Source organism: Hakea prostrata, chromosome 8, assembly GCF_041222555.1.
Source record: "Hakea prostrata isolate BN-2017 chromosome 8, UWA_Hpros_2, whole genome shotgun sequence".
NCBI lineage: Eukaryota > Viridiplantae > Streptophyta > Magnoliopsida > Proteales > Proteaceae > Hakea > Hakea prostrata.
The window spans coordinates 13,100,823-13,125,596 of NC_142607.1; the positions used below are offsets into that span (position 1 = coordinate 13,100,823).

The 24,774-nt window shown below is 36.8% G+C and overlaps 2 protein-coding genes across 2 annotated transcripts; both read right to left on the minus strand.

The window, feature by feature from the left end:
• Positions 1 to 215: 215 nt before the first annotated feature.
• LOC149007019 (nudix hydrolase 13, mitochondrial-like) lies at positions 216 to 1,079 on the minus strand. The gene is made up of 4 exons (XM_089166554.1): positions 822 to 1,079; positions 643 to 725; positions 402 to 530; positions 216 to 290 (listed from the first exon to the last, which is right to left on the minus strand). The coding sequence occupies exons 1-4, from the start codon at positions 834 to 836 to the stop codon at positions 287 to 289; spliced, it is 231 nt and encodes a 76-aa protein (XP_089022680.1). The 5' UTR covers positions 837 to 1,079; the 3' UTR covers positions 216 to 286.
• Positions 1,080 to 19,151: 18,072 nt separating this feature from the next.
• LOC149007020 (putative inactive poly [ADP-ribose] polymerase SRO2) lies at positions 19,152 to 22,918 on the minus strand. Its single transcript, XM_089167439.1, has 6 exons — positions 22,783 to 22,918; positions 21,887 to 22,597; positions 21,508 to 21,749; positions 21,263 to 21,399; positions 21,057 to 21,152; positions 19,152 to 19,767 (listed from the first exon to the last, which is right to left on the minus strand). The coding sequence occupies exons 2-6, from the start codon at positions 22,483 to 22,485 to the stop codon at positions 19,693 to 19,695; spliced, it is 1,149 nt and encodes a 382-aa protein (XP_089023565.1). The 5' UTR covers positions 22,486 to 22,597; positions 22,783 to 22,918; the 3' UTR covers positions 19,152 to 19,692.
• Between the last annotated feature and the right edge of the window lie 1,856 nt (positions 22,919 to 24,774).

Consider the following 24,774-nt stretch of genomic DNA (forward strand, 5'->3'; position numbering starts at 1 on the left):
CGCTCCTGTACGATCAATGCAAACAAAGAGTAATTTCTCTGCTACTTGCCGACGCCGACTAAGAAACAAGTGGGTTCTGGCTATGGGCAAAAACTACAGAGCTTCCTTCTCCCTCTTCTCTAGTTCATTGTCTAGCTTAGAGCACAAGGTCCTACTTCATCGCCTAAAGAATTTGATAATCTGATTATGTCTTCTTCCTCTGGTAGTTGCATCAAGCATCGTACCAGTCTATCTAGTGCTTCCTTCATCCACCAATGTTGACACACTTCTCTAGCCTCAGCCACGATCATCTGTAACACAAGAAAGATTTAAAATCAAAATCAGAACCAGACAAATTCGATTTAAATGGAATTCATTCTTCTTTACTGATGGAAGATGCAAATCTGAGTCATTAAACTTACCCATTTCCTTTGGCGAAGGTTCTTCTCAGGCCAAAGGTCAAGTTGCTCTTTAACGAGCAAAGGGAACATGACACCTTCATAGATTGTGTTATACCTCTTGCTCCTGAAAGACCACTCACCAATCTTACTCTGCAAAATAAAAACCAAAAGTAAAAGAAAGTCAGATACAGATAGCCCCATGTAACTCAAATACTTGTAATGAATCAAGGCAACTTTTCAAAGGAATGAAATTACACTGAACTGAACTTTCCCTATCACTCCGGCCTCCTCCAACGTCTCTCGCAAGGCTGCTTCTTTGATTGACTCATCTGTTTCCCAACCTCGCTGATGAATTAAGAGAAGAAAATGATATCATGAGCGACATTAGCCCAGAACTTCAATTTTAGACTCTTTGGGTTATCTTTTTGGGGGGTTTAGTACCTTTGGGAACAACATGCCCTGACCCTTCTGTGAAGTAATTACAAGGATCTCCAGTTCACCTTCATCATCAATGTATTAGTACTCTCACATGGAGGATGTTCTCCGCTCTTGTATCTGTAAGGAAAGCATCTGCAGAAATTGAAAATGCCCATCAACATTAGATTCCAAGGTCAGAAATTTTTAGTATCCTAGGGGAGAAATTACAGGAAAATCTGGAAGGGGCAAAACCCATTTTAGAATTTCACTCTTTCAACAGCCTCATGAAGATTTCCCCTCAAATGTAAGCAAATAAGAACCCAAAAGAGTAAAGAGTAAGAAAGAATCCGTACCCAACAACAAGGCGATGGCCATCCTTGTAGCGTTGCAAGTGTCTTCCGGTGCAAGAAACCAAAGAAACCATGTTTCAAGATTTGCAAAGAGACTACTGGGAATGTAAAGCGGAATGATTTAGCAGGAAAGAGAAATTGGGAAGAGAAAGAAACTCTTAAATTTTTTGTACGATGAATCCTTGATTAGCGGTTAGCTATCACTGAATGTTCGATGATTGTTGCCGGAGTTGAAGAGGAAAAAAAGGCAGCAGCGATGTCATACCGATAATGGAGACGATGAAAGAGATGAGAGAGATCAGGGATCCCGTAAAAATAGAATGAACTTGATATAGGTGCTGGAATGGTAGAGAAGGCATTAATAAGACTGGAAATGGAGCATTACAAATATGTACCTTGTGTTTATTCTAAGGTTTAATGAGCCTCTGGTCATGTCTTGGACAACAAGGGTTCAAGGTATAAAATTGATGACTATGAAAATCAATATGTATGCCATGGGAAGGGAACATGGACTTTGCATGTTCTAAGTAGGGTGCAATTCCAGTTTGAACCATAAAAGTCTGATCATTTATATTGTACCTTTCCTACTCACCAACTAATGATACAGTTTGTATATACCTGAAACGCACCTTCCACTCTTTGAGCAACCGTACCATTTGCATTGATTCTACCAAAAAAAAAAACCATTTGCATTGATAATCCTGCAGAAGATAGTTTTTTATTTTTTCTATCTTTATTTGATTTTTTGTCTTATAAACTCAAATGTTAATAGATCCTTCCCCAACCCCGCATTTGATATTCAGGCTTTTTTGAACTTGATGAGTATAGAAGATGTGTCCCTAGAACTTATGAGTACAGAAGATGTGTCCCTAGAACTTAATGGGCACTCACACCCAATGAAATAGTACTAATTACTGGGTTCCGTGAGCAGGAAATAAGAAACCAGCTTAATTTGTTTTGGTGAAACTTCCATCTTCAAGCATAATCAGATGTTGCAATAACTGTAAATGAGGGGCTTACTAGCAAACTCCCCTCCCAGACGAAAAATTAAGGGTTTTTGTTTGGCAGCATTGCCTATGTGGCACTGTTCCAAGCATGAAAAATTGGACCTTTGATTAAATGTCATTGTATATTTTACCCATATGCAAAGAAATTAACTAAAACAGACTCGGTTCAGTTCGCACAATTCACAACGAATCATTACAAAACCAATACCCTATTTTTTTTTTTTTTTTTAAATGTCGTCGTCGTCTTCTTCCTGCCAACTGTTCATCTCGTCACAAGGATAATCGCGTGATAAAAATGGGCTTCAAGAATTTGATTTTATTTGATTGCAGAAGAAGAAGAAAATGATGACGACTGTTGGCACAACCAGAGACAGAAATGGTTCTACTCAGTTCAGGACCCTCCTCTCACCGCCCCTTCTCTACGGGCAACCACCGCCCTTTCCCTCTCTCTCTCTTCTCTGTTTGAGTTCAGATGTGGAATGTAGCAGCGAAGTCATGTGGTGGGTTAGGAGAGAAATTATTGGAGCTAATGGCGGAAACAACGCCTGAGATTTGTTCGGTTTTGAAAGATCTCCATTACTTGGATTCTGGGGATGAGGAATGTTTCTTTGAAGTGGGTTTCAACCGAGATCATAAGAAATTCGAAAAAGAGATTTGGCTTTCTTTTTCTTCTCAAATTTCAGTCACAAACCCTTATCTATTTTACCCAAAGAAGAAAAAGGAAAATCAATGCTCCTCCTTTCTTTGTCTCTGTGTCTATTTTCTCGTATGGTTACAACCGATTGATATTTGGCCAAAAAAAAACAACCGACTGATATGGCGATTATGGTAAGTGTTCGGCATTTCCCATTTTTAAGCGATCGATTGATCTTCTACTTGCAGTTGCGGCAAACCGGATGATTGGAAGAAAGGGTTTTATTTCGGACAACGCTCTCCATCTTTTCAAACGCAACTGAAATCGCTCGTCCTCTCTTTCTATCCCCTCTTTCTCTGCTCTGCAACTCTGCTGAAAGCTTCCTGGGTTGTTTGTTAATCGATCAATTTGAAAGGCAGAGAAAGAGAAGACGAAGAAGGAAGAGGTAATTCTGATTTTTGACAAAAACCTTCAAAGCGACCAGAGTGAAGATCATAACCGTTACAAGCATGAATACCTTCATCTTCATCGATTTCCTTCCCATGCCTCAATTCTCCTTTCCTTCTTCGTCTTCTCCTTCTCTGCACTCCAAATTGATCGATTAACAAACAACCCAGGAAGCTTTCAGCAAAGATGCAAAACAGAGAGAGGGGATAGAAAGAGAGAACAAGGGCGTTTCAGTTGGGTTTGAAAAGATGGAGAGCCATTTCCAGTGTTGGTTGTGGCTGCTGCCGGAGCAGCTTGGTTCATCACAGTTGCCGGAACAGTGAAGCTTTGGGCTCAAATAGGAGATCCGTTCTAATGCAATCAAAATTAAAGAAATTTGGTTTGAGTTGAACTACAGATGCTTCGGTTTGCTTGAAACAAGAACGGTTTATTTTCATTTAAATTGGTGTTTAATGCATCGTGGACAGTGAAAATTTATTCTAAGTATCAAACTTAAAATTCAACCATTGGCTGCTTGGAGCAGTGCCACGTAGGCACTGCTTCCAAGCAGAATCCCAAAAGGCAAAGACTAATGTTGCAGCACACTTGGTCCATTTTCATGGGAGCTGGAAACATCTTAGTTTGGTTAACAAATATCTAAAACAAAATCATTTGCAAGAATTAATAAGTTTGCACTGAACTAATCTTGAGTACAGATCAAACCTGTAAACAACTGAAAGATCATGAAGCATGGAATTAGAAACCATAGGCTTATTAACAACTGAAACAACTGAAAGAAACCATGACAGTGGAATGTCATGCACCAAAGTCTGTTTTCTTATTCTATAAACAACTGAAACAGCTTCCCAACCAGAATGCCCCCAACCCCGCCCCATCTAGAGGAACACTTTCACTGCAAGTTCATCCCCATCTATACAGGGAAAATAGTATCCCAATAATATGGTGGAACTTTCAAATCTTCATTAATGAAGAAAGAAAGATCTTCCACCATAAAGGATGGCAACAATTAAAAAAAAGTTAAAAAGATTGCACTAGTACAGCTATTGAAGTCGAGATCTCAAATCTACCAAAAAAAAAACTTCTCAAATATGATCCACCTACACGATTTCTTAGTTAAAAAGATGCAACTACTTTTCAATTTATAAGCCAGTGGTGGCAGTAGTCTCAATCTAAATGGAAAAAGGGTATTTTCTCAAATTAAGTTAAATCAGGAAGGATATCGTTCAGAACATCTTCAAGAGTTTCAAGAAAGCGCTTGCAACCCTTGAATGAAAAGAATATATATAATTACAATTGTTACTTAGATTGTTGGATTGGAATTTATATTTCTCATGCTAATTTAATGATCAGTCATTGTGGATTGAAAAAAGAATAAGAAAATGTACAAGGACTAGCACTTCCAAATAACTGAGTTGGAATTCCCTCAGGGCCAACTGCGAAGCTCCATCTTATATTATGATATCTCCATTCCCTCCAAAAAGCGAAATAAATAAATAAATAAATAAATTTCTCATATTCAATCTTATATATGTTAAATCTTATCCTGTTTTTATTGGATCTTTTTAGAAACCGTAGAGAGAAGTAACTTCAAAGTTTCATTTTTTCTAGACTAAAAGTGACTTGAATCAAACTTTAAGGAGTCTAAAAAAAAATTATCCCATATCAAAAACATAAGAGTTGGATCAGGTCTGATTAATTTTCCTATCCTTCAGGTTGAAAAAATGGAGTTGAAATCTGTTCTGGCTTATGACGGATTTGAGCCCATTTAGGCCAATAGGGTTTTGTTGACACCCTACTAATAAAAGAGATGGATTACTATTCTCTAAAGCGTGCCTATGGTGTTCAACATTTCCCTAATGTTTAAATCTATCATACAATATTGCATCGCAAAAAAAAAATTGCACCAATTAGAACAAAAGAAATAGCAACTCTACATCACCATATTTGACAAACCCAATTTACATTAATTCATTCATTTAGATGGAAGTAAATAGAAAACTAGAGAAGCATGTGAAGATAAAAATTAGAAGAAAAAAAAAGAAAGAAAGAGAGAGAGAAAGATAACAAGAACACATGAAATAAAAAATACTAAAGTATACAACTCAACCAAAGGAAGCACCTAAAAATAATCCTCAACGCCTCCTTCAGCCCCAAACACCGGATATAAAGAAGAAATTCAATGTGTCTAACCTGTGAAAACAGTTGACCAAAAACAAACTTGTGAAAAATAGAAAATTGATATAATGTAACACATGATTAAACTCAAATATTGTCACCTGATCTCAAAGGTCTTTGGGCTCGTGACACTGAAGCATCCATAGAGTCTAAGGTAAATGAAAATAATAATAATAAAATAAAGAAGAAAATATTGACTTTTCATAACTTGGACCACTGAAAAACCAATATTATATAAACACTTCCAAAAAATTAAAATTCCTCCGAAGAGAATGATTTAACACAGAAACAACAGCAAAATCTGCTACATACCCAGTTTGTTAAGTAACTTAAGACTACTTTTGGTAATCTAAGCAGAGATGGTTATAAATTTAAGTTAAATGAATCAGTTTTACATCAAAACGACTTCTCTCCCACTATGGTTGCCGAACTACGCTTCGATAAAATCGATCCAAGTTGTGAACGAACTCGTTGTTTCATCTGGCGAAGCCAGTGCAAGGCATCTTCATCCATATGAAATGATGAAATCGACGGGAAGAAACCTCTGGCTGTGGTAATCAAGGAAAACTCAAGGCCGCTCAATTGTTATTCCCTCCATGTCGTCCGATAGGTCCGACCAATGTTAAGTAGATCACAATCGATGATATGTTTGTAACCATTTGCTAATCTTCTCATATCCATAACGCTGCAAAATAATATCATCAAAACTAAGATAGAAACATTATCTTTGCAACTGTGAATAAAAGATAGAAATGAATATAATACAAGAAAAACAACACTGCCTACCTTTAATTCCAAAAGAGGGAAGGGGAAACTTCATGTTTTGCAGTCAAATGATAAACACAGACATCCCAAAATTAAAACATGATCTACACGGTCATAGAATATCTATTCTGTTTTTCTCATTTTGGTCAAACAAACATTTATTCAATGGATAGATAAACGAACTGGATAATTTCCATAGTCAACCTAGGTGCTTTATATGGAAAGTTTCGACCCATGTTTCAAATTAAAGATGCCAAAACCCTTAAAAATGTCATTTTGCATCAAATCCAAACTAAAAGCATAAAATAAATTTAATAAAACAATAAAGCATACTACTAAAAGATGGAAGTAAATATAAAATCCCCTACGATAATTTCATGAACTTTCTTACGTACCTCTTTCCTGGTTTCCTCTAATCTCTCAAGATCCAAAGATTCGATTGACTGCTACCAACGTAAAATTCTTTGATATTTCATTTTAATAACACCATATGATCAACTTTTGTTTTCATTGGCAAAAATAGCAACCGAGGTTTTGGGATCGTTCTCTTCTATTATTCTATGTTGTACAAGGAAAATTTATGAACCTCTTATCGGGAAATAACGCGTAGGTTTAATTTGATGGTGTAAGTTATAAAGCTGGTAGTAATCGAGTCTCAGAACATAAGTGTTAGTTATGAAGGAGGTGGTAATGGAGGTTAAGTGGGGAAAGTGTTGGTATTGCCCAAGCAAGGAGTTTAGTTAAAATGGTATTAGTTTGGCGGTTGGTGGGTGCTGGGTGGTAGAGAAGGTGTTAAAAACGGGAAATGGGGCATCAAGATACATGTTTCTTGTGCAAAGGGAGTAATCTTGTGAAGTTGATGAATAAGAAAACCCAATATGTGTGAAATGGGAAGGAACATGGTCTTTGCACATCCCTAGCTTTTAAGTATGGACAATTCCAATTTCACCCATAAAGGTCTATTATTGGGAAAATTTCAGAAACATCCATTATCCGTGAAAAACCAAATTTCTCTAAATTTTGCTCAATAATACATTCCGTTAGTGAATTTCATTAAGTCATGGTTAAGATAATTTCATAATTTATATTGTCCTTAATCTCTTGTGATTTTATGATGTTATTTATATTAAAATATAATTATAAATTTCATCTTCTTTTCTCCTTCATTCATCATTTTATCGAATCCGAATCCGATGTCTAACTGCTATCGAATCCAAATCTGGAAGAAATTTAGAGAAATCATTCAAATTCGAATCCGAAACTTTATCGGATATCCGATCTAATAAACTATCCGATTATTGATTGGTGATTGTTATTTTTTTTTTCATTTACAATTTCTGATTACCGATTTCTGATTCCGATTATCAACCATTTTTTGAGAAAAATGTTTAACCCTTTATTTTAATCTGATAATTTTTTATTTCCCGTTTCTAAATCAAATGATCATCTATTTTCAGAGAAAAAAAATGTTGAATACTTTACTCTACCTGGATAATTTTTTATTTTGATATTTATTTGATTCGATGAGCAATTATCCGAATCCAAATCTTGTTGCTTGACGTTTTCTTTTACCACAAATTTGGATGGGACCCATGTAAGACCCACTGGGGTTTTACTTTTGGAAATATTTTCTTATTCAAATCTAGACCCGACCGAATTTGGGCCAACAATCACCATTTGCCTTCTTTTCTCGCTATCTCGTGCTTCTCTATTATTCTTGCTCAGATGTTTCCATGTTGCAGTATCACCACTGAGAATTGAAAATTGAAATCCATTGAAAGTTAAGATATCACTGCCTGGTAAACCAACAATATATAACAATGGGATTTCCTCAAAATTCAGAGTTTAACGTTATTTTCGAACCCTGACAAAATTCTAATAAATTCTGATTTCAACCATGACCATTCACTAGTTCTTCCAGATGTGAAAGTATTTTCTTTATTTATTTTTTTTTTTTTTTACTCAAACTAGGAAACTGGTTAATCAAATATTTCTCCCATAATTTTTGTCATGACTATTTCTTGGTTTCCTCTAATCTCTTAAGATTGTTCTATCGTTCGGTCGTATAGCTAATAGGCACATCCGCCAAAGATCCAATTCCGATAGCACTAACTTAAAATTCTTACCACATCCAATTTCTTAACAAGGACTAGTGTTGCAGACTTGCAGCACACTTGTTCATCTTCATGGGAACTGCGTACATGTAACTTTTGGATAACAAGTATCTAAACAAAATCATTTGTGGGAATTAATAAGTTGGCACAGTTGGATTTGTCCACAGATATCAGAAATACAAGAGGTGGGATCGATCAGGCCTGATTAGTTTGTAACCCAAGCCTGTTTTTCGGGTTGAAAAGATCGGATTGGCATTGGTTTAGGCTTAGGCAGGTTTGACCGACAAGGGTTTAACAGCACTATTGACAGAAGAGATGGATCTATGTTCTCTAAAGCATGCCCACGGTTTTGGACAAAAAAAAAAAAGAAGTTGCCAAAATCTATAATAGAGTATTACATTGTAATTGGAAAATTGTACTAATTAGAACAAGAGACCTAGCAACTCTCCCTATTGAAGCCCCATATTTGACCAATCCAATTTACATTCATTCAGATTGAAGTAACAGAGAACTCGAGTAGTATATATGTGGAGATAAAATAACTTAAGAAAACAAGAGACAATAAGAACATAGGAAATAAAGCATGTCTTCGGGTTGAAAAAATCAGACTGGTATGGTTTGGGCTTTGGCAGGTTTGAGCCAATTCAAGCTGACAAGGGTTTAGCAACACTATTGACAGAAAAGATGGATCGATGTTCTCTAACATATGCCCACGGTTTTGGACAAAAAAAAAAATAACAATAAAAAATAAAAAATCCCAAAATCTATAATAGAGTATTACATTGTAATAAGAAAATTGTACCAATTAGAACAAGAGCCGTAGCTACTCTCCCTATTGAAGCCCCATATTTGACCAATCCAATTTACATTCATTCAGATGGAAGTAACAGAGAACTAGAGTAGTATGTGGAGATAAAAGAGTTTAAGAAAACAAGGGACAAGAAGAACAGAAGAAATTCAACCAAAGGAAGCACCTAGAAATAATCCCCAACCCCATAATGTAACATATTTCATTAAAAAAATAAAAAGAAGAAGAAGAAGTAACAAAAGAAATTCAAATAATACTATTATGAAATTAATAACAATAGAATCGTTCACCACAACTAAAACCAAATATTGTCACCAGATCTCAAAAGTGTGGTAGAAGACGTTGTAAGACTACTGTATTCACAAACTTACAAACTTGACATAGCTGAAAAGTACCAGTCACCTAAAAATAATCCCCAATGGAACTTGTTTACCTATTTCTTGGTTTCCTCTAATCTCTCAATATCATTCTATTCTGGTTATATAAATTTTCGAAATTTCATCTTAGTAACTTGGCCAAATGATCAGCTTTTCTTTCCACTGGCCAAAACAGCGGCTAAGGTTTTGGGAAGGTTTTCTTCTGTTCTTCTATATGTTGTGCAAGGCTTATGAAGCTCTTATTGGGAGACGATAATTGGATTTGATCGTCAGTTAGTTATGAAGTTGCTAATAACAGAATAGGTGTTAGTTTTGAATGCCATGACGATGAAGGTTGAATGGGTAAAGTTGTTGGTAGTAGTTAGTACTGATTTGGAGTTTGATAGGTGCTGGAATGGTAGAGATGATATTAGAAGACTGGAAATGGAGCATAAGAAATACGTTTTTTGTATCAGAAGAAGTAACCTTGTAGAATTGTGGAAGATTCACTCCCAAGCTTTATAAAACTCTAGTGGGCAACGAGTTTCTGAGGTGTGAAATTGATGAATCATATGAAAATCAAATACATATGGTATGGAGTAGGAGCAGGTGATTACTAAACCACTGTTTAACAGCAGATTGGAAAAAATTCTGGAATCTTAGAGCGCCGGTCACACCCAATGTGGGCAGCTGGCTTCTACGAACAGAAATAAGCAACCAGCACCCTAAAAACTGTAAATGAGGGGTGACTAACCTCCCACTTCTCAGCCCCCCCGATCAAAACAAGACGTTGGATCATACCTTGTTTACTTTCATAGGAGCTGGGAACATGTTACTTGGTTTGCAAAATGTCCCAAAACGGGTAAATCTATAATAGAGTGTTACATTGCAATAAGAAATTGAACCAATTAGAACAAAAGAAGTAGCAAATTGTTGTACTTTTAATGATTTATTAACTGAAAATTCAAATTTTCATTTTTTGTGAAGGTTTGAGTCTTTCTCGTGTCAGATAGAGATAGCTACTTAAATAGCCAATAAATGTTTTTTGAAAGAATTTAACAACTAACAAACAAGCCTTCAAGGAAAAGACATACTTAATAACTTTTAGGCAATCTTATGTGGTGTCTATTACTATCATATATATAGGTGTGAGGGATTGTTTGTTCTATTGTGAGCATTGTTTCTGAAACATGGTTTTTCCTTTAATCCGTGTCATTAAAAAATGAATTGATGAACAGAGCTTTTGGATCCCTAAGAGTTATTGCATTTTGAAGTGCACCCTCATGATAGAAAATTGATTGATTTTGGGACTGCCAACGCCCGATATTACAACATCATCAAAATTTAATCGTTTGGTTGAAATTGAAATGTTGAGGATTTATTTGTAAAAGTGAATTTTTATTTTTATATTTTGAGGAGTTAAATTTTATTAATTTACAACTCAAGTCCCTCATTTACCTGATACTCAAAACCCTCTCTCATCTTCTCTTCTCACACCGGCGATACCCAAAACCATCTCTGCTCGACACTCTGTAAGATTCCAAGCTCATTAGCTTTGCGAGCTCCAAGGCAAGTCTTTCAACGGATTGCGAAACTGAATCATATTTTAGGAATTTTGTCGAACACAAAAAATATTCTAACAGTTTCTTCTTTGGATTTCTGATGGCTCTTGATGCATCTTCTTCTGCAATTTCTAGTTCAATCTCTTCCCAATCTCTAGGCCACCAGGAACTTAGAGATACTTTCTTTCTATTCTTCCCTTTAAAGCAAAAAATAATTTTTAGCTATCTTAGGGTTGAAGTTTGTGTTCTGCATTCCGTTCCTTTTCCTTTTCCGATTCGTCGTTTCAACATTGAAAACATTCAAGATTTTTTTTTTCTTTATTTTTTTCAGTTTTCCTTAAACGCTTATGAATTGAGAATTTGAATATGATGTGTTGCTTTTGTTTCAAGTATTATCTGCAGCTCCTCAAATCGGTTCATTCCGACCATTTGAACGGACCTTCGTACCATTTGCGCCGGCGAACTCTACTTGACAACGATGCTTAGGGAAACCAGCGAATCAAAACGTAGCGATTCCATTGTTCCTCTCACAGCAACGGTACTTCAAGAGCAGAGGGTTTTGGGTATCCCGTCGGTATGAAAAGAGAAAATGAGAGAGGGTTTTGAGTATCGGGTAATGAGGGACTTGAGTTGTAAATTAATAAAATGTCAATCCTTAAAATATAAAAATAAAAATTCATTTTTACAAATATATCCTCAGCATTTCAATTTCAATAACACAATCAAATTTTGATGATGTGGCAAGATCGGGGCCATCGGCAGCAGCTGCCGCAAATATAAATCCATTGATCTTGGGGGTGAAACTTATGTACACAATTCAAGGCATTTAAATACCTTAAGGAAAGTGTTTGTCGTCTCAACTCTTTCAATAATTATTCTTGTATCACTAGATGGATGTGCGTAACTATGTTTTTCAACAATGAGATTGTTCATGTCATTCAAAACAGATAACTTTTTGTATTTATTATTTCTTATATAACTTTTTTTTTTATTATCTTATATGATTGTCAATAATATTATATATATATATTCAATACAACTCCTTATAGAAGCACCGCACTAGACCAATCTAATTTACATTCATTCATATGAAAGCAAGCAGAGAACTAGAGAAGAATGTGAATATAAGAAATTTACATTTTAAAAAGAAAAAAGAAGAAAACGATAAGGAGTACATAGGAAATAAAAAAATTTGGTACCGATACATTTTAACCAAAGAAAGCACTTAAAAATAATCCCCAATCCCCAAACACTAAATGACAAAAGAAGGAATTCAGTGCCTCAACCTGCAAAAACCAAATATATAAGGTTGATATAATGTAACAAATGAATTTTCTAAATAATACTAATTTTTTAAATAATACTAATACAAAATATATAAGGTTGATTATGAAACTTATAACCAAATGACATTGCCAGGATAGTTTCGCATGGACAAACTTGCATACCTATAAAAGACCATGCCTGTAGTACTTCCTTTGTTTTATTTTTCTAACAATTTCCCATGCTGCTTTGAGTTTCAATGAAAAGAAGCATGATGTTGCAATTGTTTCAAAGCACTCATAACCCATTCTGATGAAGCAGCATACTGGTTTTATTCACGTTTGATTCTAATTTGTTTCTTTCTTTTGGTCTAAATCCATGAAGTTGTTTACCTATTTCTTGGTTTCCGCTGATCTCTAAGATTGTTCTATTTTCATAGGTATATGAATTTTCGATATTTCATTTTAATAGTCACATCCGAATATCTAATTTCGTTATCACTAACATAAAATTCTTTGATATTTCATTTTAATAACCACATCCAATGATCATCTTCGGTTTCTCTTTCATGTATCTCCTTTTTTTATTCTCTATTTTTTTCTCTCTTTTTTCTCTCTTCATTCGGCCAGCTTGCGTGCACTTCGATTACATCCTCAAAGGAATAAAATATTTAGTACTCTCTTTTTCCTAATTTTTTTTTTCTCTATCAATTTTCTTCTTTTTTTTTTTACCGGTGCTTTTTAATACTAGAAATGAAATATTGTCTGCAAAGGTCGAACCCATGACATTTTCACTGAAAAGTATGACTCTTTATCACTTAACCAACCCTACATTGGCAATCACCAAGGTATGAACTAATTGAATTTTTTTTTTAATTTAATTACTGAATTAATTATTTTTCTAACGTTATATTGAACTAATTTATTTCTCAATGTATATTTCCCTCTCCCTCTCATTATTTTTTTTTTCTGTTATTCTTGTTAAAAAACAACGACTTAATTGAAATTTTTTAAATTTAGTTATTAAAATAATTGAATTAATTTTTTTTCTACCATTGTATATACACGTAAAAAATTGCACGTGCGATATGAAAATTGACATTGGAAGAAAATGAAAATAAATCTTAGTATTTAATATATATGAAAAAAATTAAACTTCTCATATCTAATATTTCTCTATTTTGATTTTTTTTATAGTCTCATATTTGTCTAAATCAACTATTTCTTTCAACTTATCATCTTCCTTTTCTATGACATTTGCAACGCTATTTTTTTTTTAAATTGTATCTGTTTTTGCTATCTCATACTCTCTTTGTTTGTCTTTTATATATATATATATATATATATATATATATATATATATATATATATATATTAAATTTATAATTGAGTCATCTAAATTAATATTATGAGTATATAGATAAATTTTATATTTACCTTTTTTGGCTAGCATATTCATGCTGAACAAACAATATTTTGAATTGCATCAAATATTGTAATTGTTATTGTCCTGTAGAATATTACACTCTAAATCTTTTCATAAACCTACAAATGAACAATTTATTGTTAATTAATAAAGTCACAATATTAAAATTCTGAGCACGAAGTAAAATGACCCTAATGCCTCTTGGATAGTAAAATGACCTAATTACCCACATTTAATACCCTCCCATACCCAACCCTTATATGGGTGAAGAGATTTTTCTCTCACCCATCTTCTACCTACACTTCATCGAAAATGTTTCCACTTCGCTAGAAACCAAACATCTCTATGAAGATCGGATAAAAGAAACACAAACGTCAATAGAAGTACAAAAAGATTTTAGAGAGTAGAAAATCCTAGATACAGATTGTACCATCAGAGGAATAGTGGAAATTTTATTTGCGGCAACCACTACTGTCCGCTGCCAACAATTAGGATTTGGTTGCAACAAAACTGCGGGGGTATATATGTTAATAAAAAAAAAATTATATACACAAGTAAAAAAAGTTCAGAATTTACAAAATTAAGTTTCTCCCCTCCACCATCCAATTTCCCAAACCCTACCTGCTCCTCCACTTCAAGTTCATTCCATTTTTTATTTTAAAATACTGATGCTGAAGGAAGAATATAACCACGAAACTGTGTATGAGTTATGAAATTTATTACCTATTTCTTGGTTTCCTCTAATCTCTCAATACTGTTCTATCTTGTATAAATTTTCCATATTTCATTTGAATAGTCACATATAAAATCCAATTCCGCGATCTTTAAACAGAAAATTCTTGGATATTTCATTTTAAGAACCACATCCAATGATCAGCAGCGTCTGTTTCCACTGCCTAAAGTAGCAGTAAAGTAGCAGTGGAGATTGTGGGACCGTTCTAATTATTATTCTATGCTGTGGAAGATGTATAAGCTCTTATTGAAAGGTGATTCATGGGCTTCAGAAGAGATGCTAGGTGCTAGTTTTGAATGTGGTGATGATGAAGGTTGAATGGGTAAAGTGTTGATATTGGCCAGTAGTGTACTTCTTTGGAGGTTGAGATATAGGTGCTGGAATGGTAGAGAATTTGTTACAAAGAAAGACTGGAAATGGAGCATCACAAATATGCACCTTGTGTCAAAGGGAGTAATGTTAATTGTGGAAGATTCATTCCAAGGTTTAATGAGCCTCTGGTCTTGTCTTGGGCAACAAGGGTCCAAGGTATGAAATTGATGACTATGAAAATCAAATATGTATGCCATGGGGGGAGGGAACATGGACTTTGCATGTTCAAGTAGGGTGCAATTCCAATTTCAACAATAAAGTCTGATCATTTATATTGTACGTTTCCTACTCACCAACTAATGATACAGTTTGTATATACCTGAAACGCACCTTCCTCTCCTTGAGCAACCATACCATTTGCACTGATAATCCTGTACAAATAGCACCGCTACATCGTCTGTCTCTTAAAACGTATGAAATTGATGTTTATTAATAGATCCTTCCCCCACCCCGCATTTGATATTCAGGCTTTCTTGAACTTGATCAGTATAGAAGACGTGTCCCTAGAACTTAATGGGCACTCACACCCAATGAATTAATGGTTCTAATTACTGGGTTCTGTGAGCAGGAAATAAGAAACCAGCTTAGTTTGCTTTTGGTGAAACTTCCATCTTGAAGCAGATTCAGATATGGCAATAACTGTAAATTAATGAGGGACTTACTAGAACACCCCCTCCTCAGTCCTTCCTCAGACACAAAAACAAGGACTCATGTTGCAGCACACTTGTTCATTTTCATGGGAACTGAGAACATCTTAGTTTGGTTAGCAAATATAAAATGAAAATCCTTTTGAAGCTTAATCCTACTTGATATGTGTGTGTGGAAGAGGGGCCGGGGGATGTTTACTCTGGTAACAGGGGCCGGGGGATGTTTACTCTGGTAACAATTATTAAAGCATTGACATAACAACAGAAGATCCCACTATATAGAGAAACACTACCACTACAACTTTGGAACAAGAAGCAGTGAAAATCTTATCCGATCTTTATTGGAATTTTTGGATACTATAGGGAGGCAACTGAAAAGTTTCACTTTCTGAAACCCATATCAGAAATATAAAAGCTAGGATTGGGTCTGATTAATTTGTAACCAAGCCCGCCCTTCAAGTTGAAAAAATGGGACTAATCAAGCTCGCCATTCAGGTTGAAAAAATGGGACTGAAATCTATTAGGGCTTAAGATGTTCAGGCCAACAGGATTTTATCTAAAGCGTGTTGTGCCTACAGTGCTCAAAATTTCTCAAACGTATAAATCTAAAATACAGTATTGCATTGCAAAAAGAAATTGCACTAATTAGAACATAAATGATACATTGCAAGACTAATGTTCTTTTATATTGTGTGATTGTTTGCACTATTGGGTATATCACTAATTTGTCTTGCAAATGTGGCCTGAGAAAGTTACATAAATCAACTCATCTTTTGCAGATTTGAGAGATTGGAATTAGAGAATGCAGAGATTCTTGATCGGTTATCAATATTAAACCCGTGATCTTTGTACTTTTTTAGAGTTGAAATTTTACATTTCGTTTTTTTTTTTTGTGTGGTTTCATCTCGAATCTGGATACAGTTCGTGTCATGTTTATTAGGAAGTCTCACTTTCAAAATATCCGAATTTGAAGTTTCTCCTCAAAGCGTGAGTAGTGACTAATCTTAGGCGGTTCGCTTCGCAGCTGAGGTATATGTCAATTTTTTAGCTGCAAAGAAAGAGACGTTGTGTACACCGGTGGTATTAGGTTAAATTTAACTAACTCAAATAATGGGAGTAAAAATAGGAATTTTATTGGAATATTCAAATTCAAATTTAGTTTAACAAATTTGACGGTGAATATTTAGAGCCGTTCAACTAATCTATTCACACGTCTGTTCAACTACACTTTAACCATACTTTAATAGTCACATTCAAAATCCAATTTTGCTAACATTAAATTCTTTGGTATTTTATTTTAATAGCCACATCCAATGATCTAGCATGGGATGCCGATTGGGCTAGTTGTCCCAAAGACAGAGGATCAACTGGCGGATTTGTGATATTTTTAGGTAAAATCTTAGTCTCCTGGTTAGCACGCAAACAATATACAATTGTCAAATCATCCATAAAGTCTGAGTATCATGCACTAACAAATGTAACCGCTATAAGTCATTTGGCAGCAATAGCTATTTAGTTTGGATCGTAATTGCCTTCACCACTAGACTAAATGTTTCAAAGTAGTCGATCCATTCTTGTTGATTTAATCCTTTAACGACAAGGGGTGCTTAATATTGATCAATGGAGCCATTGGAATGTCGCTTGATGCGATATACCCATTTCAAACCCACAATATTGGTGTTTGGTTTAGGGGCTGCTAACCGCCAAGTACCATTATGTAGTAAAACATTGAATTCATCTAGCATTGCAAATCGCCACTTTTCATGCTCGTTCGCCTCTATAAGCAAGTGGGTTAAACTTCAGAGCGAAATTATGTTAAAAATGCATCAGCCGATGGATATCTAGTTGTGGGCTTTGGGTTTGGACACAATTTCACATGGTGTGTACTGCAATGGTGGTAGCCAAACACGGAACTTCAGGTATGAATACTTCCTGCCCAATTTTGGTAATGGAAGAATCTAGCATGGGATGCCTCTAGCCGTCTAAGATTTTGTTTTTGAAGGTTGGTCAAAGTTATAATGTTTCATGTATTTGTGTATCGTGTTTTACTATCACAGGGAATTAGTGAGCTAGGTTAGGTATATTGAGGGCAACTGTTGTTGCGAGTTGACTGAATGTGATTCCCTAACATGGTGTATCTATTGTAACTTCTTTCTCTTTTTAATTTAAATGACCTTAATTGATTTTACCCTAAAATACCACATCCAATGATCAGCTCCCATTTCCACCGCCTAAAATAACAGCCTGAGGTTTTGGGACCATTCTCCTCTATTTTTGGTATGTTGTGGAAGGTTTCTGAAGCTCTTGTCGGGAGGGGATATGTGGTTCTTGATGGTGTTAGTTATAAAGTTTGGTAACAATTGAGTCCCAGAACCGATGGTAGGCACTAGTTTTGAAGGTGGTGATGATGAAGGTTGAAAGCAGAAAGTGTTGGTGACCAAACTAAGAAGTTTAGCTGAAATGAAATAGGTTTGGAGGTTGGTGGGTGATGGAATGGTAGAGAAGGTGTTAAAAAGACTGGGAATAAAGCATGACAAATATGTTTGTTGTGTCAAAGGGAGTAAATTGATCCAAGGTACTAAATTGATGAATATGAAAATCAAATAGGTATGCTATGGGAAGGGAACATGAACTGTGCATGATAGAGGCAGATGGTTACATCTTTCGTCTGGAAATTTACGTATCCGTACCTTGAAGTAGGGTGCAACTCCAATTTCACCCATGAAGTTTATCATTTATATTGTATCTCTCCTACTTCCCAAGCTCAATGATTACTGAACCACCTCTTTAGCTAGTCACATTAGATTTATAATTTTGAGAATTTTATCTCTGAGATGAGAGATATGGTGTAATTTTTACTGATTGAACTTTTCCAATTATATGTATCATCCTTGTCTTCCAAAATAATTGGGATATAAACACAAACAGCTGCAATCATAAGTTTGTTAACCAACCAGGATTACAGAACCAACAGCCTGAGAAATCCTTTTAAGAAAGCTCATGTACCAAGAGGATTAGATAACCAAAATTCTGAGAAACGGGTTAAAGCCAAAGAAACAAATTGAGGCACTGGTTAAACATGCCCAAAAGGAAGTATTAGACTTGTCTAACCTTCCATGTTGACTCTAGATGTGATCAGTTTTCCAGCATGTACAGACGAACCCTGTTTGATGTGAAAATTGAAACTTTTCTAGCTCGATTCAACTATTCAAAACCCAAAATTAATGAAACCAAATCACACATTTATGCAGATCAATTTAGAAGGATCTAGATGATATAGTTTGTATATACCTGAAATGCACCTTCCTTTCCTTGGGAAGTATACTCACAGCTCACCATACCATGTGAACTGATAATCCTGCAGAAATAGCACCATTACATCATCTCTTAAAACATATGAAATTGATGTCTATGGGATTGAGAGAAGACACCGAGTTCCTATGCAGATACAGATTTTTTTTTCCCCTTATTTTACTTTTTATCTTTATTAATCCATGTTAATAGATCCTTCCACACCCCCAATTTGATATTCAGGTTTTCTGATGAAATAGTAACTGTAGATAAGGAGAAACTTCCATCTTGAAGCAGATTCAGATATGACAGTAACTGTAGATAAGGGACTTACTAGAAGGCCCTTTCTCAGACACGAAAACAAGGACTAATGTTGCAGCGAACATGTTAATTCGGTCTGCAAGTATCTAAACAAAATTATATAAGTTGGCACAGTTAGATTTGTCTACACATTTCAGAGATACAAAGCGCTAGGAGAATATTAGAATCCTTTTGAAGCTTTAATCCTGCTCGATGTGTGTTTTTTTGGGGCCCGCCGGGGGGTGGGTGTGTGTGTGGAGGTGTTTATTCTGGAAACAATTTACCACTTGGTTTAAAAGCATTGACATAACAATTGAAGATCCCACTAACAAACACCACCACTGCCATTACATCTTTGGAACAAGAAGCAGTGAGCACCACACAGGGCATCAACTGCATTTAGGTAAAAATGTAGAAGACGCACAAAAAAAAAAATTCCTACCACAACCCCCAGTACATCTTCAGAACAAGTTGGAGTAGAATGCCACTATGGCACCTGCTTCCTTGACCTGTTGACTGTTAGCTGTTTAGTCAAAACTAAAATCCTATAGATGAGCTGTACATGTAGTTGCCTTCTCTTCCCTCTTCCAAAAGAATTTTCTGTGCATTGGTATAACAACAATTGGCCGTGTTTAATGTGTGTTCCTCAAGAGTCCCCTGTACTACACTTTGAGATGCTGCTTGGTGAACGGTCTCCTCTTGCTTTGAACTGCTGTGGCACCTAAAAAGTACAGTTAATAGATCAATTCACTTTGAACCATCAAGGAATAGATAGCTCCAGAAATAAGGAAACAAAAATAGCAGTTCAAAAGAAACCTTAACAATTATCTGAACGTATATATGGCCAACTACTCTTGAGTATAGCCCTGTAATTCCCATTGGGTAGATCAGAAGGTCAGCATACTCAGATCACAGTGACTAACTACTCTATCTTAGCGAGGCCAACATTGTCCTATGTTCCATGGCAGAATTAGACAAATTTAATAAACACATATTTTGTTGCCATCTGGAGACCTTAAGACCCATTATGAGGTCGAAGTAGAGATCCAATGCACCTAATCTGAGTAACATGAACAGAGTACGGCAATGGAGTGTCATGCAGCATAAGAAATTAAAGATCTACCCATAGAATTAGAAACCATAAGCTTTAGGGAAGGATGGTGTATCGATCACTAAGCTTGAAACAGAAGCAAGGAACAGAGGAGTAATATGGGAAGGGAAAATGGAATTGGCATATATAAATTCCAGCAGCACCCAGATCTGTTATCTTCTGGATCCCATGAACTGAAACAGCTTCTGATCCAGAACGCACCCAGTCCCACCCGCTCTAAAAGAACTGCAAGTTCATTCCCATCCATAGCAGGAAAAGAATATCCCAGTACCATGATAGAACTTTCTAGTCCTTGTTAATGAGAAAGAAGGACCACCAAAAAAGTTGGCAATAATAGGACACACAGGGAGAGAGAGAGAGGGGTAAAAGGTTGCCACCAATAGCTGGACGATTGAAGTTGAGATCTCAAATATGACCCACTACAATGTCTTAGTTGAAAAGAGACGGACTACTTTTCAATCTAGAAACCAGTGGCAGTAGTCTCAGTCTAAATGAAAAAGAGTATTTGCTGCCCAACACCCAGCCCCCAGCCCCCAGCCCCCAGCCCCCGCCCAAAAAAAATAAAAATAAAAATAACCACCCAGGGTCCTATACAGGTACTGCTAAGCACCGGTAAGCAAAGAAAATTCATGAACAAACACAGAAAATCCTTCTACCAATCAAAACTATCCTTTTTGAACACATCAAGTAAAAGTTCTGTTGCCAAGGGAGCAAATCCATAATGATCAACCATAACAAGAGACGCCATAGCATATGGCAACCAAAGTCCAAAAGAGTACAAGCATGATTCAACTTTTTTTTTGGGCAAGAAGCATGCTTCATAGTTCATATCCATCAGACATGAAAAATAACTTTGAGATGGGAGAAAGAAAAAAAAATTCCATGGTAGGAAATTAGACCTTGTTTCTACAAGTTTTGATGACTGAAACAAGCAATTTGTCTCCGGCTATTTGCCTCACGCGCTGGATCAGATGTGGACGAGTAATCTTCTTTTCCTGCATCACACATCACAACATTTAAAAACCATAAAAAGTAAAGGAGGCAAGGGAAAAGTATTTTCATGAGCGAAGACAAACGAAGGTAATTCAAATGTGCGTCTCCTTACTCGGTAGTCATTGTGATACTTCTCAATAGAAGCAACGGAAGTGGGATCCAAAAACCTCGATAGTACAGATATCAGATTCGGAAATGGCATCCAAGCAGATGTGGGTTTTACCACCGGCTCTTCTGTCCTTTGAAAACCTACACAGGCGGGAAAAAAAATAAGCCAAAATGAACTCCTGAATCTTGAGAAGCTAAACAGAATTACATTGAAACAGAGTATGCTACCACAGAAGTTCAACTACACACCTTTCAGGCAAGGAGGAGCCCTGAAACTTACGACGTACTCAGGCAAGACATGACTGTTCATATGTGTACTCCAAATAATATATCTCTTTGGAGCAGACAGATTATCTACCCCTGAGTCATAATCCTCGGAACTAGGATGGAACTGCTCAGAACCAGGAGGGATTTCCTCCATATTTCCCAGTACCATACGACACAGAAACACATGTCTCAAACCACTTTCATCAAGAACGGACCCCATCGCACTGTGAACAGAGAAATGAATCACAACTCGTTCTGTATGATTTTGAATTGGTGCGAGAACAAAAAGCAAAGAGACCGTAACGAACTAAAAATTGTTAAAAGATAAATCTGAGACTAACTCTGTAAATTTAACGCTTACCTCTCAACAGAAGAATTTTCCGCGGAAAGATGGAGACCACAGCCACCTAATTTGATATTCCCAGTATTTCCAAAATAACTAAATCCATCAGAAACGATCCTATGAACTTCATCTCTCGAAGTTCCATACCAACCGTATCTAATATTAGCATCGCCGCTGCACTTTTGCGACATCGCTTCCGAGAAGATCTTAAACGATTGAAGTCTAGCTTGTCTGTGTAAACTAGAGAAAGAATTCTTGTGTATAGCAACAACTTTAGTATGCTCTCCAAGAGCTTCCAAGCCGAAAATGAATCTATTCTTGATAATGTCGTGCTCTCTTTCCCCTTCTTCCAACCTAATCAATCCAATCCCTGCGAAGGAATCAAATTCCGGAGCAGTGGAGCCAACGACGCAACTTTCAGAATCCGAAGCCGAAATGTCCCGCTCAACGGTGGTATCTGACTCCGAATCTCCGGTATGTTCTTTTTGTTCCATATATACAAGTTTCATACGTTTTCTTGAATGGTCAGTAACAAAATCTGCACACCTACTCCTAAACCTGCCATTTCTTCGCACGGCAAGTGATGAAAACTGGCATTTCCTTCCGGTAATTTCCATGATAACAATCGCGGTAATCCAAAATAAAAACGAATCAATCAAATCCGAGGTAATCCAAAAAAAAGAGGAACGAACCAATCAAATCTTAGAAATCCACAGGACTCCGAGGCATCTGCAAGGAATAGCAAACAAAAGAAACTCGAACTTAATTTAGTCTATCCAAATCAAATTCCTGACCAGTCAATGCAATATTCAAGAAAACGAACAGAGAATCCTGATACGAATCAGCAGAGGCCTCATAAAAACGAAGTTGAATTTCAAATTAAAGCCAAAACTCGTATAAGAACATCTACAAACCTGTAAAGAGAAGGAAATCAGGTTTCTTGATAGTTAAGATTCAAGAATTTCTTCCGGAGAAGAAGAGAGAAAGGAAGGAGCCGTTATTATATGTTAGCAAAACCGCCCATATACATTCGCCTTTGGGTTTACTTTGGCGGTGCGGCGCAAATTGATTTATTGCCGTCGTTTAGTAGTAGATTTAAGAGATTTGACCGAAGGAAGGAAAAGCATGAACGAGATGCTGACTCAGATGCTGACCTGGTTAAATCACGTTCTTTTTACTTGGGGCCCCGCAAGTGGGCATGAGATGTTCAATTATACCCCTGTTTAGGCGTGCCGGGTGACGCGGGTTAGAGGTGGCTGATGACGAATTGGTTTTGGGTATTTGGGTCAAAAGGGTTTATACTTGGTAAAAGAGGTCCATTTCGTGTTTGCCAAGTGTTTGGCGTGAACTGGAAATGAAGAGGGATTTGGGAGAAGAGATCAAACCACCTTCACCTACTGACCTACACCTTCGTCTTATGTCGGTATTAAGTCAGCCAGTGGGATCACGTAACCGCCATGTATGAATACGTGTGCGTTTTTTATTTTGTAATAATTAAATCTTCACGTGGAAACGCGGTGATTTCGAACTGTCAGCTGTTGGATCGGAATATAATATAATATATATGTATAGGATAGCGATGATGACCGTCTTTTTTTTTTTTTGGTAAAAAAGTTTCATTAAAGCGGGGCAGGAGCCAAGGTTGAGGAATACAACCAAGGAATGGAGAGTGGCCAAACCGTCGAGCCCGTAATCGACGTAGCCTCGAGCTAGGACAGAGCAATTACATTGCAAGACCTAGGTATACATCAAAGACCCGAGAAGGGTCTAAGGTATGTATGTCCTGGATTATGGGATCCAAATCTTGTGGAATGATTGTACTTGGCTGGTTTAAGTATCTGATGAGAGTTGCACAGTCGGATTGGAAGATAACCTTGTCCATACCGATACCCAAAGCCCGCGGAGGCTAAGTCTCGCCTATTAAGGCTGAATTAAAAAGCCCATGTTGTGAAACCGCCTTGATGAGTTGCCCCTCCTCATTATAAATTGCATAACCCGGCCCACCGAGTTGTATTGGATTTAAAGGCGGCATCACTCTCACAAGACACCAACCGGGGTTTGTGCGGGAAGGTTCCTTTGAGAACGGATTCTCGAGATGTGCGCCCCGGGCTCGAGACCGGCTATTCGAATTCACCTGATATGTAGTGGCTCGCGACGACCTCCATAGGAGATCTAGTACCCTCGAAACAGGAATCGTGCGTGCAAGCCAAATCTCCCGATTGTGAAGAATATGAGACTTATGAATCTCCTATCTTCCCATTTATCCTTTGGTCTGTGAAGTTCCCGCAACGCGCAAATGAAGAGGCTCCACCGGTGGCGAAACCGAGAGGGCTAAGAAACCAACGCGCTCGCAAATTCACATCGAGGAAGAGATGACCTTCGGTTTCTTCGATCACATCCTCTATGACAAGAATAGCGCGATTATCTTCGCGCGGAGATTTTCGCCGTTGGAATGCCTCGCACGGATGCGCCATAGTAAGTGCTAATCTTTGGTAAAGTGCGGCTTTCCGGACGGTGTCCATATCTCGAAGGTATACTCTTCCACGTTGTTGCGGATGTGGAGGATAGAAGTCTATCGATGCTAATTTCTTGTTGGTGAGGGCGTGATATGCGGATTTGACGAAAAAGTCCTCGTTTGTCGGCTCCCCGGATCGGTGTGCTAGTGCGAAAATGGACTGAATATCGGATCGCTCGCTTCATGTTCGGAGAGAGAGGAGAGCAAACCGCCCAACTCCGAGGGTGGATCGAGAGGTCGCACCCATTGGAGGCGAGATGGCTTGGAGAGGTTATCTTCCCCTCGAGTGAATTTGGCCCAACGATCCTCCCGATATTTATGGTATTTCCTAGACCTATCTTCCATCTCAAGTTTTCTTCTAAAACTTTTTCCTTCCATGATCGCGCCAAGC

What these genes read in the sequence shown, in the direction of transcription:
- LOC149007019 (XM_089166554.1), bottom strand. An exon ending in GGAGTGATAGGGAAAGTTCA is followed by an intron (nt 531 to 642) that starts GTTCAGTGTAAT and finishes TTTATTTTGCAG; the next exon opens with AGTAAGATTGGTGAGTGGTC.
- LOC149007020 (XM_089167439.1), bottom strand. Translation starts at nt 22,485, where the DNA reads ATGGAAATTACCGGAAGGAAATGCCAGTTTTCATCACTTGCCGTGCGA. An exon ending in GGCTCCTCCTTGCCTGAAAG is followed by an intron (nt 21,400 to 21,507) that starts GTGTGTAGTTGA and finishes CCGCCTGTGTAG; the next exon opens with GTTTTCAAAGGACAGAAGAG. An exon ending in TCAAAACTTGTAGAAACAAG is followed by an intron (nt 19,768 to 21,056) that starts GTCTAATTTCCT and finishes TGTACTTTTTAG; the next exon opens with GTGCCACAGCAGTTCAAAGC.